We start from the raw sequence: 16,511 nt of genomic DNA, 5'->3' as shown, positions 1-16,511 counted from the left end.
TGGGGCTTCTTGTCTGTTTGAAGGTTCCCTGGATGCCATTCTTCCTTCTCTTATTCCTTCCCTTGTACCTGAGGGATTTTGGGAGCCTATCATCACAGGTGAGCACGCAGCTTTCCCTTTCCAAAGCTGAGTTTGAGCTCCCACAGCTCCGCTTTTGGACATGGTTTGTTCTGCTTGAAACCCTCAGCTCTTGCTAAAACTTGGCAGAGATGTGGGTAGGGGAGGAATGTACAAACCCTTTTGGGGAGGAACTTTTCTCCCTCATCTCTCCTACTTTTCTTTCCTTCCACCACATTCTGCCTGGTACTGTAACCGTAGCATTTTGGGGAGCTGCTGGTCTCTGTCAAAATGCTAGAGTGTCACTCCAGGTGGTTTTGCTCAGGACACAAAGTGTTGCTGCTGACTCAGGCCTGCCTGTGGTGCAGTGCTGCTACCTGACAAATTAGTGTGGCTTTGCAGTGCTACCTTCTGTTTTATCCATCCCACTCTCTGCTCTTGCCTCCCTTTCTCACTCCCGGTTCAGTCCTTCCCTGTTTCCTCTTCACGCCTGGATGCTCCAATGTCCTTTTCTCTGAGCTTTCACAAGTCCATATAACACATTTCTTCCTAGGTCTCCTAGTGTATCTGCATGGCACCCTGGTTCACTTTCTGTCATCAGCCTCCCAGAAGAGCTCCCATCTCCCTGCAGCTCTGGCCAGTGTGGTCAGCCACGCAGAAGGGCGCAGGGTGCCTTTCTCTCAGGTCCCAGCAGGCTGCAGTGCTCCCACACTGTCCACTGGAGCTGGGGGAGCTCAGGTCCTGCAGTGAGAACTGCAGCATCCTGTCCCTCCCTGCCCTAACCAGTTCCTTGCAAGCTGGGTACACAGTGGGATTACTTATTGCTAGATCCCCTCTAACCAGCCAAATCCCTCAGGGGCTCTCTAGGAGCTCTCACTGCCTGAATCCCTTTGATTAGGTATCTGCCATCCCTTATGAACTGCTCAATGTTGGGCCTTGGGGCCTCATTCTCAGTGCTTCAGTGCCTTTTTATGCTCTTCCCTTGGTTGCAAGGGCTCTGCTCTCCCTTTATTACCTCCGTGGCCTTAATCCCTAGGGGAGGAGCAAGATGGTGTGGAGAGGGAAGACCAAGAGGGTGGCATGCATTCACTTCTGATGCTCTTCTCACCCCGATGCAGGGACAAAAAGCCAGGATTGGGTTTAGGCTGTCTTTATTTGTGTGACCTGGAGGACTGTGCTAGTTAGAGGTGCCATAAGAGCAGGTGATGGCAGGACTGTGCTATCAGCGGGCAGCTAGGGTCCCGGTAAGATCAGAGCAAAGAGTTTTATGAAAGGACTGGGTGTGGGCTGTGCTTGAATAAGATCTTGTGCTATCAGTGCTCCATTCAAGAAACTGAACAAAACCACATGAATGACAGTCAATGAAGAGAATACAATTTGGCTAGAGAAATCCCCCCTCTCCCCCATTTCTGCCTTTCTTGCTCTCTGCTTTGCTTTCCAGAATGCAGCAAACTGCCTTCCCTCTGCCTGTGCCCACACAGCTTGCAGAGCAACCACCTAAAGGCAGCAGCTAGAGCACGAGTAAGGAGGGAGAGCAGGAGTGTTGTGCTGAGCAAACACATGAGTCCTAGAAAGGAGCTGGGGCTTGTGAGGTATGTGGGGGTTAGGAGCATGGGAGGTACCTGGCAGTGCTGAGTGGGGTTGAGATGAAAGATGTCTGTGGGGAAACACAGGTATTGTGGGATGATGAGGGTGTACTGCATGGGGTGGGCAGCACACAGGTTGAGGGGGAAGGGAGGAACTGAAAAACAGCAGTGGGAATGCAAGGAAACATAGTGCAAGTCTGGGTTTTTTTTAAAGCAAGGTCATCTTTTTTTTTCTATTTTCAGCCCCACAACTAACTGCTGGGTTCAGTTCTCCCCATCTCCCACACATTTACATGCTGTCAGTGCATATGAAATTCAAAGCACAAATTTTACCCTCAGGAATATCACCTCACAGTTGTTGCACAAAAGCCCAGCATTGTATCCTATGGAAGTATGATTCAGGGTTGAATTTTGACAGCAAGCAACAACTCTGATGGCTGAGAAGGAAGAATTGAGCTGTCGTCTGATGTTTGAGCGCAATCTAGTGTATTCTAATAAAATCAGCAGCTAGATCATGAATTTGTATTTGAAATGCCTCAGCTGTGTTTGGAGAGGTGTTTCAGTGGCAAAAAGCTCATGAAGCTACACTGTGACTTCCTTCTCTGTGTGCCGATTGTATTTCCTATTTCTTCACAGTGGAAAGTTTGAAACCCTGCCAGGAAGTAAGCCTTTTCCCCATGAGACCATGAGTATGTTCTGGCTTGGTTGGCCAAGGACAGGGGGGAAGCACACAGAGGATTACTCTGACTGAAATCTCAGCATGAAATTTGAGGGCATAACTAGGTTTCAGCAAACACTTAGGGAGGCTTAATTCTACTGAGAGGGCCAAGCCTGAAGACAAAGGAAAGTGCTGGAAGGATGTTGGAAAGAAAAGCAGGCAGCATGCATCTTCTCAAGGGTCCAGGCTTCTGTCCTGCAGCCACTCTTCTTCTTGTGTAAAAGTCACCCTTTTTGCACACAATACAAAAAGTGAAGCCAGCTCAGTGCACATGAGACGTGAGGAGGCTCCTTGGTAAAGAAATCCAGCTACATATGCCCCACTGTGTTTAGGGGTAGTTCTCCATAATCTGTGTTCAGATGTCCACTACATCCCTCACTTGCCCTTTACCTTCTGCCACATTTTTCTCCTCTGTTGTCTGACATGTTCTTCCTTGCACTGTCCTATCTGCCCTGTGTACCCTCCGTACCAGCTCCCTGGATGTCCTGCGAGTGTCTCATTCTGGTCTGCCTTGAGGAAATTCCAGCTAGCCAAACTAACCAAGCAAAGCTTCTCCTTCTTTCTTCTGGTTGTTTTGGAGACCTTATTGTGGCTTTTCAATGCTTAGAGGGGGCTTATAAGAAAGATGGAGAGAGATGTTTTACCAGCACCTGTAGTGACAGGACAAGGGGCACAGGTTTTTAACTGAAAGAAGCTAGATCTAGATTAGATATAAGGAGGAAATTATTTATGATGAGGGTGGTAAGACACTGGAACAGGTTGCCCAGAGAAGTTGTGGATGCACCCTTTTTCTCCAGGGTACCCTGACTCATTGGCATTTCTTCTCAGAAGTCTGTCTGATCCAGCAGGTATCTCAGCAGCCATTTCCCTTAACTGTCTCCTTTCAACATCTGCCCCAGCCTGAAATCAGACTAAAGAGTAGTCTGACATTTTCCACAAGGTAATATCAGAGGCCCTTACCAGAAAGCAGAAAAGGGAGATAAACGACAGTGTTGGAGAAAAAAAATATAAACCAGCCCTTTTCAGCCTCACTCCCTGGAAGCAAGCACTGCTCTGAATTTCCACAGGCTGTAAATCAGATTGTGATAGAAAGGTCTCTGTATGTGCTCTTCCCAATAACCTCTCAAACCATCAACACAATTGTTTTTTTATTCCACTTTGCTTGTTCTCTTCCCTGACTCTGGCCTCATCCTTCTCTGTTTTTCCTTGGATATATCAAAATTCTGATTATTTCTATTCCTTTGCCTAAGGCTGCAACTCCCCAGTCTAACTTCTACAGGAACAGTTCCTCATTTGAAAGTTGTTCTAGTGCTAGCTGCCATCTGGGGCTGACTTCCCAGGATGAGACATAGCATGCAATATTTGATGTAGCACATGCAGATTAACCACAAGAGACAAATGAGGGCAGAATGCATTTTGTATTGGGCTGTGCTGCAGGTTAAACTGGGATAAAACCCATGATAGCTGCAAACCTAAGAGCAATGGTAGAATTACTAACAGACAAAGAAAGGCATGAAGATAAGGGAAGAAGAGCGAGTTAAAAATAAAGTGTAAAAAAACCCCCCACCAAACAAGAGATCTTACAAAGGAAACATATCAGCTGAGAGTCTGATATGGGGAAGGAGGAGTGCAACTTCCTTTTCAGTTGTTTGGTTCTCATTTTTCTTTTCTCAGAAGTTTCCATAGTGCTGGGACTGATTTCCTGGGCTAAGAACCCAAAGATCTGTTCAGAGCATTTCTGAGCTCCCAGGAACCCTCAGTTTATCACCAGTGTTTCCAGCGTTCAGCACAGCCTTCTGTGACAGACAGAGGGTGAAAGAGCAGATGGGAAAGTCTCGGTAATATTATTGTTGTCTCCTTCTGGAACCAGGGACCTCAAAGCCCCACCTTTTATGTGGCAAAACTAAGGACAAGGGTCAGTGATCACCCTATGATAAATGGCATCAGAAATCACCTATGCTGAGGTGAAGTTCAAGAATGCATCACCGGCTGCAGTGGTCAAAGGTAAGGAATGGATGGGTTGTTCAGGGGAAGGGGACCTGGAGGGAGAGGGGCTGAAGAACAGGGAAGAGAGACTTTTCCTTCTGTGGCTGGTTCCTACCTGGTCTTGACAAATTGGTGAGAAAAAGGAGTTGTCTACCACTACATGAGCAGAAGACTGGAAGAGTTTTGAAGAGGGTCAAGGAACATCAACAAGAGGATAGGTGGGAATCTTTAGGTGGCTGGAGTTTCAACATGAACAAGGATGACTACTGGGAGCACAAACTGTAGGTTTCAAGTGAGCATTCAGTGAGGAACGTATTTGAGATCCCTTAGTCCTTTGGTTGCCACACCATCAGTGGCGAATGGTAGAGGGTCCAGGACGGGTGCTGTACAGTAATAGTGCTTAGCCCTGGTACAATGCAGGTAGTAGCTGCCTCCTTACATGTTATGTAGTCTTGGATGAGACAGTCATTTTTGGACAGATACAGAATAACAACAATAGACACTATGGTTTATTACAAACAATCTGATCTGTCACAAAGGTGGAGGGGCTCCCAGGGCAGCAAATGGCAGCAAAAAGCCCAAGCCCTGGCTGCTACTGCTCTTGCCTCTGAGAGAGTGAGGCTACAGATACCTGCTTATGGAGAGAGCAGGAGTAGAGAACCAGCATTCCTCCTTACAGCAGAGCAGTCAGGTGCCCTCTGCAGCTTTGTGAGAGGTGGCACCGGCTGCAGAAACTTACAGCCCCTTTGTCTTTGGTTGATTGAGAAATGGTCCTTGGAGAAGAGAGACCCAAAAGTTAAAAGGAAGAATGGGCTTGAACAAAACACCCTAAAACACACAGAGAAAGAATTATCTAAGATCTGGAGGAAGATCCAATTCTGTGATTGATGTCTACCACTGCTGAAAAATAATTAACACACCAAACAAATTTTTATTGCTATTAAAAATCACAGTTATAAAATGGTGCCTTTACTAGGCTTTGTGCAAATTTAAGGCGTGTTCTGATCAGTAAGTATTCTGTAGTCATTATGCCACAAGTAGGAACACATAGAGATGTTCCGTGTATGGCTCATTGCTTCCACCCTTAGATACAGGACCCTACACAACAGCAGGTTCCAGAGGCGTGAAAGTATGTGTGCGTAAATGAATGAATGAATAAATAAATGAATTATTATTGCTGCTAAGGATATTAACTTGCCTATTTACAGCTTTACCTCAGTTTTACAATCCCAAATAGAGCAGGCATCAGCTCCAGGTTATTCCTTGCTTGCTCTGAGGCATGAGCCATGGAAATAAAGAGTGTACATACTCCTGACTGACTTGAAAGCTCACTGGTTTTGATGCACCAAGATTAGCTGGTTCTGGTTACAGCTAGCATTTCCATCATGGTGAGGTGGGGGTGGTGGAAGTTCCCCATTGTGTTCCCAATGACCTATTCCAAAGACACCTGATCCAGCCACATTTGCTTGAGCTGCTGATGCCAGGCTCATGCTATAGGTTTGGGTGTGTGCTCAGGGTCTGCCTTTGGGTGCGCCTGTCCAAGTGATCACACACTGGTTGTAGCTTAGACTTTGAATTCAGAGAAGTGTCCAGTAGAACCATTGCACACAGTGCTAATGTCTCTCACAGCCTCATGGTATGCTCATAGGATGAGAGTTATGATTGAAAATTATTGAAAGGTTGAGGGAGTCTTGCTGCTCTGTTGTCCTTCTGAGTGGTTACTCTAGCCATGCAGACTCCATGTTGGCAGTGGCCAAGCACACCTGGGTTTTCCCATTTTGTAGCCTCTTCCAGTTGGGTTCTAGAGATACCAAAGTTGGCAGTCATTGGAAGATAGAGAGGACAAGACAGCAGCTAATCAAACAACATATAACCTGTGGCAGGAGATGGCAGAGACTACTGCGGTGGGTTTCACACCACAATGCAGTTAGGTTCCTGCATTTCCAGCCCGGATTTCCCAGGTGGAAACATAGGCATCTGTGCTGCACCACACTTGTTGCATGTGCCTAGGAGATGTTGGATTTACATGCTGAATAACCAGCATATGCTCATCAAGTCAGTTGTGTTGTGATCATGCTGGACACGTTGCAAGCATGCAGACTAACTGTAGGAAGCATTTTGCAGGGAGATTAACCCACTGAATATGCACAAGATCTACTGATCTTTAGTTGTGTTGGTGAGGTGCATGCATACTGGTAGTCCTCTCTGTGCCACATGGGTGTGAGTGTGGCATGCACAGGTCTGACTGGGCACAGGTTGAACAGTCAATCTGTGGACATGCAGCACATCAAAAAATCATTTGGACTGGTCAGATCTGTTGTCTGAAGTAGGTGGCTGGACTCCAGATCATGGTCTGGGTCCTTGTTTTCACTACAAACAAAAAGCTCTGGCTAGAAAAACACGATTTGGCCAGGAAAATCTGGGTCTTGTCTGTCTATGAATGTTCTCTCTTCTGATAATGAAAGATGACGCTTTTTGCCCTGCTGTAACAGCCTCACCCAAGCCTTTGGGAAGTAGTCAGCGGGCTTCCCCAGACAGCAGTTTTCTGGAAATCTTGCTTACTAGACAGGGCTGGCAGGCACACGTGGCTGCTGGCAGACTTGGGAGGTTCATGCTGAACAATGAATGGGGTCTCTCTAAAGCTTGTAATTAATATCAGTCTCTTCTGAAACTTCTTTACTCCTGTCCTGCAATGAGTGCTGCTGTCTCTTTACCCTCCTGTTTGCCCTGGCTTGTGCACCCGCTACAACCTAGAAGTGTCTCCTAACAAGTGTTTGCTTCTCCTTCCCTGTGACCCATTCTCCTGCCTGCTCCCAAACCTCCTCAGTACTGGCAGTATCCCCCTAGACAAAAGTCAGTCCCCAACAAGTCTGAAGCTGAGTAGAATACTTTACTCAGGCTGCTGGACACAACCCTCTGTTCTTCCCAGGCATCCAGCCTAGCACAACCTAGTTTTACTACAGCAAATCTCTAAACCTTGGCTTGGAAAGCAGAGATGGAAGGGATTTTTTTTTTTTTTTAATCTTCTGATGATTCTGTGCCATCATAGCTTTGCATGTTTTTTTGTCTCCTATCCTCATTCAGCTTACACCAACCTTCTCCACAGAAAGTCCAAAAAGCTAAGAAGGAACTGAAGCAGGCATAAAAAGTTTTCTGGGGAGAAGTTAACATGAAATCTTCATAAGAATGTCTCAGGTATCATGGGTAGAACAACTTGCATTTGGCAGCTTTGGGCTCAGTCTAGAAAGACATGGTTTCACTGCAGATTTTGAGGCCATGTGAAGGCCACCCCCAAATACCAGCAATTAGCATTGCTGGCTCACCAGCTGGGCTGGGGCTGTGAACCCTGTGGCTGAACCTGATCTTCTCCAGAAACCACAGAGGTCCCCTGCTCTGTCCCAGCCTGCCCCTCTCCCGAACTGCGGAACTGCCACATCAGAGCTGAAATTGCATTTTTTTGGAGCAGCTCTCCCTTGAGTTCTACATCCTTGATACGTGGACTAACTGAAGCATAGTTGACTGGTGTTATGTTTGGTATGTTTCTTCACTTTTAGTACCTCCTGAGAAGAAGAAGCGTCAGCACCATCCCCAGAAATACCCTCTATGGCTCCCGTGGCTGATCTCACTGCTGCTCCTCTTGGTGTGCATTGCCCTTGTTACTGCTCTCCTTGGTGAGTATGTGCAGCCTGGTTACAGGAGAGAGGTCTGGGGGAAGCGCTTGGAGGAAAGCGGAGAAATCAGAGTGCAGAGGGCAATATCTTGCAACCAGGAGGGAGCTTTTACTCAGGAACAGTTTTGTTATGGGAAAGGATGCTAGGACCAACATTTGGGCTCAGAAAACCCAAATGTTGAATATTTGAAAGGTATGTTTAGGAGCAAAATTTTTCCTGATCACTTAAACACTGGGGATTTAAGGGTACTGTTGTGGCATGACACAAACTTCTCTCTTGCAGGCCAGCCAAACCAGATGTTTTGGCCAACTGGTATGTGGGAGCTAGGACTACCACAGCATTATGCCAGGTGGTTCTGTTATACCCATCCTCTTTCTTAGAATGACGGAAAGAGTTAGGTAGGAAGGGGCTTCAGGACGTCTCTAGTCTGATGCCCTACTTGAAGCATGGCTATCTTCAGAATTTCAGGGTTGTTTAGGCTTTCTGTAGGGTCTCGGGCTTTTCTGCCCTGACTTTGTATATATCTGCATACATCCCACAAATCTTCCACTGTTTACCCTGAGGCCTTTTCCGTGTTCCCAGATTGCACATCCCCATCTTGCACAGCCTCTTCGGAACTGTGGAACAATTTTCTACCTTCATACCACACAAAAAGAACTTAATTACATTCAGCAGAGGGGGGAAAAACCTGGAGATGGGAGCACAAGTGTCTATACAGACAGCTAGATCTGCACTTGAGCTCTCTAAGTTGCTTGGACACACTAAGTGTCCTAGTGGAAAAAATGACTTTTCACAGTTCTGGCATCTCCAGGATTAACTGGTGCAAGCTCTCACACCTTTTTAGTGTTAATTGCAGTATACTAGAATAATTCATAAAAAGTTATTCTTGCACATGCAGTTTGTGGACATTGCAATCACTGTTTCATTCTCATTCTCTGCTAAAGATAATTCATGGCATGTTTGCACAAATTGTCAATAAAGATGATGGATTCTGGAAGAGGCATGTTGTCAGGATAAATTGCTGCCCTTCCTTTTGCTGTCATTAGTTCCCGAGTCCCAGAAGTTTGTATTGCTTTGTTCCCAAATGTGTAACTTTTGACAGTACTCTGTTAAATGGCTGGGGAGGTTTAGGGTGGGCTGTTAGAGTCTGATATTGCCTGGTCAGTATTTTTAGATATTCCACACATGCAAGATTTAATCTTTAATGGCAAATTTATTTATCCAAGTTAATTGATGTTATATAGGATTTTGATTTAGCAGAGTGATACAGTAATGTATTTAAATGAAAACATAAGTACAAACTGCACTTAACAGAGGTAGCAATTGCAATGCATAGTTGAGTCACAATACAAATGTGATTCTCATTACCAGTCTCTGCAATATGCTCAACATCAAGACACTGGGTGTCCCCTGTGACCAAGAAGGAATATGTAGGTTAAAACCAGCTCAGGCCCATTGCTTTCTTCAGAAATGTTTTTGTTAGTCATTCAGTTTTTTACACTATTTTGTGCTAAGCCACTTACATACTCACCCCATGCTGGTCTGGCTAACTGAGGAAGACATTGCCCTCTTTTTGACCTTTAGAGGGATGAACACAGCTGGTCAATTCACTCAGCTGATACAATTGGTTGCTTTACTCAGCTGAACTAGAACAAAGTCCATCATCTGGTCCCATTTGTGTTGAGATAAGGTCACCTTTCTTTGCAACAGCTGTGGTCAGTCACGCATTGCCCTTGCCCATCTCCTCTGAGCCTTCTTCCATTACAGGAATTCGCTAATCAGGCATAGAGGCCGCTATGATCACTCTGCCCTCCTCACTAGTAACAATATTTCTAAATGAAATGGTTGATAAAATTAGAAATCTGTATTACTTAGCACACCCTGATTGGCTTCCAATCAATATCCCTGAGTGTTTGAGCTAGTCATGAGTCCTTTGGGTTGTAGATGTAGCCTGCTGTCACTAACACTGTATTATTCCCCATAAACTGGCTAGTAAGTCCTAGGAGTTTACCTCCCACCCTGGTTTCAGCAGCTCTAGCTGTATGTGATTACCTTCACCTGGACTGTCTTTGTTGCTGATGAAACAGGCCCATCTGATGTGTTACTCATCCAAACTACTGTTGATTTGTAGCTTAGGAAGAGCCAAACTGTGCCATCGATTGTAAAGAGATTTAGACAGGCAGCTTGGCTGTAGGTATCCACATGGTAAATGCCTGTGGTTGGGTGGAATCGACCCCATCCTGTCTGGTGTGTCCTCAGTGTGATGTCCTTCCAATGGTCCTTCTGCTCTCTGACACGGAAGATTGTCTCCTTCTGGCTGGGAAGGCGGCCATACCACTTGTTCGGGCCAGTTTTCTCAGAGCCATGGACCAGGGATCCACTAACCCCCCCCCACCTTCAACTTCACAGCACTTGAAGGGGTCTGGTGTCAACTGCTTGGTCCTGGGACAGACTCTGTTGACAAACCACAGGCTGGCTATGGCCACCAGACACTGCCCAGGTGGGACGCAGGCTTCTCTAGCACTGTTGGCCAGGTCATCCTGGCTAGATCTTGCTAGTTGGTGGGTGGGGGAATCCTTGGGGGCAGCTATGGGACGCTGGGAGCAGAAATGCCTGTTGCCTTCACTGAGAGGATGGCAGTTACCACTTGTGAAATGGAAAGAGACAGCCCGAGGAGAGGTGATGCTGGGACAGTGCTTGGTGGGGAACTGGGGAAACAGGAGTGAAGCCCAGAGATGGTGTGTGAGGAAGGGGTAATCCTGCTGCTTTTCCTCTCCCTTTCCAGTCGCTCCCTTCTCCCATAGCGGTGGCCAGCCCACAGCCCTGCAGCAGAATTTCATGGAGTGGCAGTGCATCTCGGCATTGCCTCAAGGCAAAGGTCAGTGGTGCTGGCAGGGGTGCAGGAGGTCTTTGGGTTGGGGACAATGAATGCTGAGGTCTGCTTTGTCAGCAAGTGGCAGCGGGAGCCAACTCCGGAGAGGCAGGCTCCAGAGGAGAGAGGTGGGGAGAAGAAGGATTTCCTGCTAACAGTTTAGGGGGAGGAGAGGGCCATGTTAATGATGTCCTGGAGGGCAGGGTGGCTGCGAACGCTGACAAAACAGAAGGGACAGCATACAGCAGCACAGGGAAGGTTAACAATGGAGCAATAATAAAAGTACAGCTCTAGTCAGGCAAAGAAGTGATATTCCCTGTTCCCTAGAGCTAAAGGCCTAAAGGAGACTGTACAAGGAAAAGTCAAACCAGATCACCAAAATAACTTTGTCAAGACCTGAGATCATGTTACATGGATTACCATGGATTTGTGTACGCAAAGCTTACTGGTCATACCCCAAAGCAATGGGAAGAAATATATGTACTATCCTTGTTTTTTCAAGCACTTTCTGTCAGGAAATGTGATCTAAGTAGAACATGAGCATTGTCCCTGGAGAGCAGGGATCCTTGCAATCACCATCTTTCTTGTTATTAGCATTCATCTCTGTGGTCTCTCCCTGCACAGAGCAAGGCTGGACATGCTGCCCGAAGGACTGGAAACGCTTTCAAAAAAGCTGCTATTTTTTCTCAAATGATACAATGCACGGCATTGCGAGTGAGCAGAACTGCACTGGGATGGGCTCCCACCTGGTGGTGATCAACAGTGAAGAAGAGCAGGTATGTGCAGGGCTGAGAGAGGGGCACAGCAGCCAGAGACATGGTGCCAGGCCCTGGCAGGGACTGAGAGCCCCTCCGTGTCCTGCAGGGGAGGGGGGATGTCCTTTCTGGGTCCCTTCAGCGCTGGCTCCCCTCTGGCACCAGCCCCAGCCCATGGGGACTCCTGCCGCCTGCTCTGCTCAGTCTGCACCTCATGGACATTGTGCTCTCCCTGACTTCCAGGCTTTCCTCTCTAAGGAGGTTCAACTACCTTTTAGAGGAGAGAATTACTACATCGGTCTGAGTGCACAGGAGGTGGGCCAGTGGCACTGGGTGGACAATACTCCATTTATTGCGACAGCAGCGTGAGTATCCCCGGAGGGAGAGAGTTTGGTGTGGCTCCTGGTAGTGCATGAAAGTAGGGGAGATGTGAGGGTGTCTGTTGGTGCATGAAAGGTAGGTGAGACACAACCCAAGATGAGAGGTCAATGATGGAGCAGGAGAGGGCTGTGCAGGACACCATGTTCACATGGCCTTATCCATGCTGGTTATTGGTTATAAATTAACTACCTGTGACATGGCCATCAATGCTGCAGGCACAGAAGAAGCTGCATCTCGCCAGCAGGAAGAACCCTTCAGAGATGACCAGCCTTGCCTGACCTCCTTAGTGCCCCCACCATGCCTATGTGTACATATGTTCATGGGCATGGCCAGCGCTGTGATGCTGTGGAAGAGATGGGGCACAGGGAGAGATCACCAGGGCTGTCCTTGCTGTGTCTTCTTCTGCAGGACAAACTTGCCCTGGAGGCAGACACATGCCTCTGCTGGGTGTGAAGTGCATGGGGTGAGCAATGGTGAGCAGCTCCCCCCACCAGGACTGTAGTGTTGGCTGTAGGAAGAAGGCAGGTTTCCACATAAGATTGGTGCCAGTGGGATATCAGAGTAGGAGGAAGGGTACTGCTTCTGTCCATGAACCAGTATCTGGAATTTTTCTCTCTCCCCTCCAAGCCTTGCATCCTGCTGTGGCCTTTTCCAGCAGTACTCTACAGGGTACACTGGGGAGTAACATGTCTGTCTCTATCTCAGGTTCTGGCGGACAAATGAACCAAGTAATACGGATGATCAGAAGTGTGTTGTAATCCATAGGGATTCAAAACCACAAAACAACTGGAATGATGTCAAATGCGAGAATCAATATCGAATTTGTGAAGCTGCAGCAGTAACTATGTGATGGAGATACCCTCATCCTGAGTAAAACTGAGAGATGATCAGTGATCTGGGAACAGTGCAGGGCTGTGCTGGGAGGGGGGGGGACCCTGAAGCCTGCATCTTCACTGTGCTGGGTGGGACGATGTCAGTAGAAGTGATAGTACCCCAAGTCCAGCATCCCCAGTCCACATAATGGCTCAGGGAACACATGAAGGCTCAGGGTCATCCAAGGAGGTCCTGGGCTCTTGTGTTCTCTTCTCTCTGACTGGGTCCAGCAGCCATTGGCTGAAAAGAGGTTGAGTTCTCCAGGAAGAAGACACAAGAATGGAAGACAGATATTCAGAGCTGCAGTCTTCTTTGTCTACTTGAGCAGAGGTGTCTGCTTTTTGTTGAGTCACAAAAAGAATGTCCTCTAGTTGCACTGGTTTTGCTGAACAAAAGCTGAATTCTTATACAAGAGAAAATACAATATTAGACCAATGAAGAAGGCTCTGTGCTCTGTGTGTAGCTCTCTCTGTTTTTCCCTCTCTAAGCTGTGTTTTGTAGAATCATAGAATCATAGGATCACAGAATCATAGAATGGTTTGGGTTGGAAGAGATCTTAAGGATCATCTAGACCAACCCCCCCTGCCATGGGCAGAGACACCTTCCACTAGACCAGGCTGCTCAAAGCCCCATCCAACCCGGCCTTGAACACTTCCAGGGATGGGGCAGCCACAACTTTTCTGGACAACCTGTTCCAGGGCCTTACCACCCTCACAGTAAAATATTTCTTCCTAATATCTAACCTAAATCTACCCTCTTTCAGTTTAAAGCCATTACCCCTTGTCCTATCACTACATGCCCTTGTAAAAAGCTCCTCTCCAGCTTTCCTGTAGGCCCCCTTTAGGTACTGGCAGGCTGCTATAAGGTCCCCCTGGAGCCTTCTCTTCTCCAGGCTGAACAACCCCAACTCTCTCAGCCTGTCTTCATAGGAGAGGTGTTTCAGTCCTCTGATCATCTTCATGGCCCTCCTTTGGACTCGCTCCCATGGGAGGAGGAATCCACATTGCCTTCCCCAGCCACTTCCCTGTATGCACTACAGGGGCCTTTATCTCCTCCCACAGTATGTAGGGGTTTTGTTTGGGCAGGACCAGGATAAAAGATGTTGCTGTGCCAGGATACAGCCTTATGCAACTACTGCAGTAGAAGATGCATCCACCCAGTAAGAGTAAATGGCTCAGAGACAACCTGGCTACACAGTTCCATTGCAGACAGCCAAAGTTCTGCAGGGGACTGGGCACAGGAAACCAGTTCTAGGGGTATTATGAGTATTTGTTTCCATGGCTGAAAGTTTTGCCCCAGAGAGTAACAGGAGCTTGTGTGAGGAGTCTGACCAAGGTACGGCCATGCTTGACCAAGTATGAGGAGCTGTCCCCAGTGGCAAAATGACTGGGTCCTTCAGTGTCACCTCGAGGCAGAAGTCCTCTTCCCAACTAAGATCTGATCCCAGACTCACCTGATGCAGCAGCCTTCCCGGGGGGCCAACACCTCAGCGGTCCCTGTAAGGGCATACCTGCCCAGGCCAGACCATGCTGCAGAAGAGGCAGGAGGGGGCAGGGCTGCTGCTGCACATGAGGTCCCTTCCAGAAGTGCATTGCCTATTGAACTGCCTTCATGTCCTGCTGCAGACCATCTGCCACCATGGATCCCGCTTTTTCTCCACCCATTCCAACTTCCTGACCCCTGTGCCCCCACTTCTCTTTGTCTCAGGAAACATCATCGTCCTAAGCTTTCCCGACCAAACAGTGACAGCTTCCCACAGGGCATTGGTGTGCATCTCCTGGCTGTGTGACTCTGTCCTACCTATGAAAGTGAATCCTCTCTCTGTATCCCAAAGAGAGGGGAGAATTTGTACTAGAGACAAGGTGACCAGGAGGTTTGGCTTCATAAGCCAATCAACGGGAGTAGTTCTGTGAACGGCAGTGGGTGATGGCAGGAGCTGCTGAATCCCACAGCCCAGCAGAGGCAAGGCTGCTGCAGCTCCATATCCCCAGCTCCAGATGCTAGTGAGACTGAGCATGTATGTACAATATGTACATATATAGATACACATGGAAGACAAAGGATGTATACATATAAGCAACCACACAGGTCAACACAGACAGAAAGCACTGACACAAACAGCACGAGCAGCTTGATCTTGTTCCCCTCCCTGGCTGCTAGCAGGGTGAAAGCCTGCTAGCAGAAAAAATTAATGTTTACACATACACAATATGGACCTGTTCAGCAGTAAGGCTTAGTCATTCAGTCTATCCATAGCTGGCCCCTGCATCCTCTGGTCTTCCCTATACTTGGTCTCATGAGAGACACAAAGAGAAAAGGTCTCTCCAGTAGCTGGTCAAGACTTCTGGTCTTCCTAGTAGGTGCCTCTCAGAAACCCTGGTTTGCCTGGGAGTTGGCTTGGATACCTGGGCCCCTGCTCCATTTTCAGTGATGGGGTTCCTGGGGCTCATAACCGTCTGATGTCATTCAACCACGTAATCTGACAGGTGGGAAGAGTCTGGAGTCCTTTTCTGGAAACCAGCTGCCCCCACTGGTTGACGGGGGTACGTCCACAGGTGTAGTATTGACACTTGCAGGGACTTGACTTAATTCCACAGGCTACCATCAATAACACAAGCCAACACGAAGCAGTGTCACAGACAGCTGTCAGAAAGCGGTGGTCAGCAGAGACTTGTGGTGGTATCAGGGAACTGGAGAAGTGCAGTGCTGGAAATAGCCTCCCTTCCCCTTCCTGGTGTTCCAGTCCCCTCCAGCTTCACAGTGCAGAGGTGTATCTTACGTAGAACAAAATCCCTCTCTGCTGTCACTTGAGTTAATGTCCTCCAGTGAGCTCTGGTGGGAACACGACCACTGTGCTCTTCACAGCCTTTTTGTGGCTAAGATGCTTCTTGCCTCTTCCAACTGCTTTTTCCCAGTGCCAAGCCTCGTCTTTCCTCACAGGTCCTACTTAAGAGACTTCTTTTCACTATTTCTCTGACTTTGCCTCCTCCCATTCCCCTCAGGCTCTAGCTGATCCCAATGCTCTAGCTGTGAGCAGAACAGCACAATTTACCTCTTCCCCCCCCCATGTTGTACCTCTAGCCCCAGAGTTAAGATGTGTCCCCTGGAGAGCCGCTGCTGGACAAGGAATTTCCTCCTCCATTTAGGTAGTTTTATGAGGGCCAAGATCACTCATGCAAAGGAGCATTTTAGTTACTTCTCCCAGGGTTTATTACCATGTTGGATTCCTCCTTCATGGTGTAATTGTCTGTCTGCCTTCCAAGGATTTTACTTTCTCTGGTTTTAGTTAATTTCTCTGGTTTCCAGATCACTTGTCCTCCCAGCATGTTTCTTGGCCTCTTGGCTTGTCCCTTCTCAAGTTTTCATGGCTATTCCTGTTCTTTGACTGGGTATTGTCTTTGCCGCATCACAGGGCTTTTGTTTTTGCTTTAGTGGAATGAAATAGCCCATGCTTTGCCTCCTTTTGAACAGACTCTGAAAAACTAGGTAGGGAGCAAAAGAAACCCAGTGGTGGTCCACCTTGGTGATCGGACTGCATCCTGTCACTTCACAGAATGGCTTTTCTCCTTCCTTCACAGGAGCCCTGGGGTGAGGCTTTCTTCCTGAAACATG

General features: G+C 47.7%; 1 protein-coding gene across 1 annotated transcript; it reads left to right on the top strand.

Annotated features, from left to right (window-relative positions):
• The first annotated feature begins 1,674 nt into the window (after positions 1-1,674).
• Positions 1,675-13,341, top strand: LOC104323029 (C-type lectin domain family 4 member E). Its single transcript, XM_009926477.2, has 6 exons — positions 1,675-4,365; positions 7,902-8,018; positions 10,804-10,896; positions 11,515-11,666; positions 11,889-12,010; positions 12,732-13,341. The coding sequence occupies exons 1-6, from the start codon at positions 4,299-4,301 to the stop codon at positions 12,874-12,876; spliced, it is 696 nt and encodes a 231-aa protein (XP_009924779.1). The 5' UTR covers positions 1,675-4,298; the 3' UTR covers positions 12,877-13,341.
• Positions 13,342-16,511: the final 3,170 nt, after the last annotated feature.

This window comes from Haliaeetus albicilla, chromosome 19 (assembly GCF_947461875.1).
Source record: "Haliaeetus albicilla chromosome 19, bHalAlb1.1, whole genome shotgun sequence".
In the NCBI taxonomy this organism is placed as follows: domain Eukaryota; kingdom Metazoa; phylum Chordata; class Aves; order Accipitriformes; family Accipitridae; genus Haliaeetus; species Haliaeetus albicilla.
The sequence above is the reverse complement of the archived record's forward strand: the minus strand, read 5'-3'. Positions and strand labels throughout refer to the sequence as shown.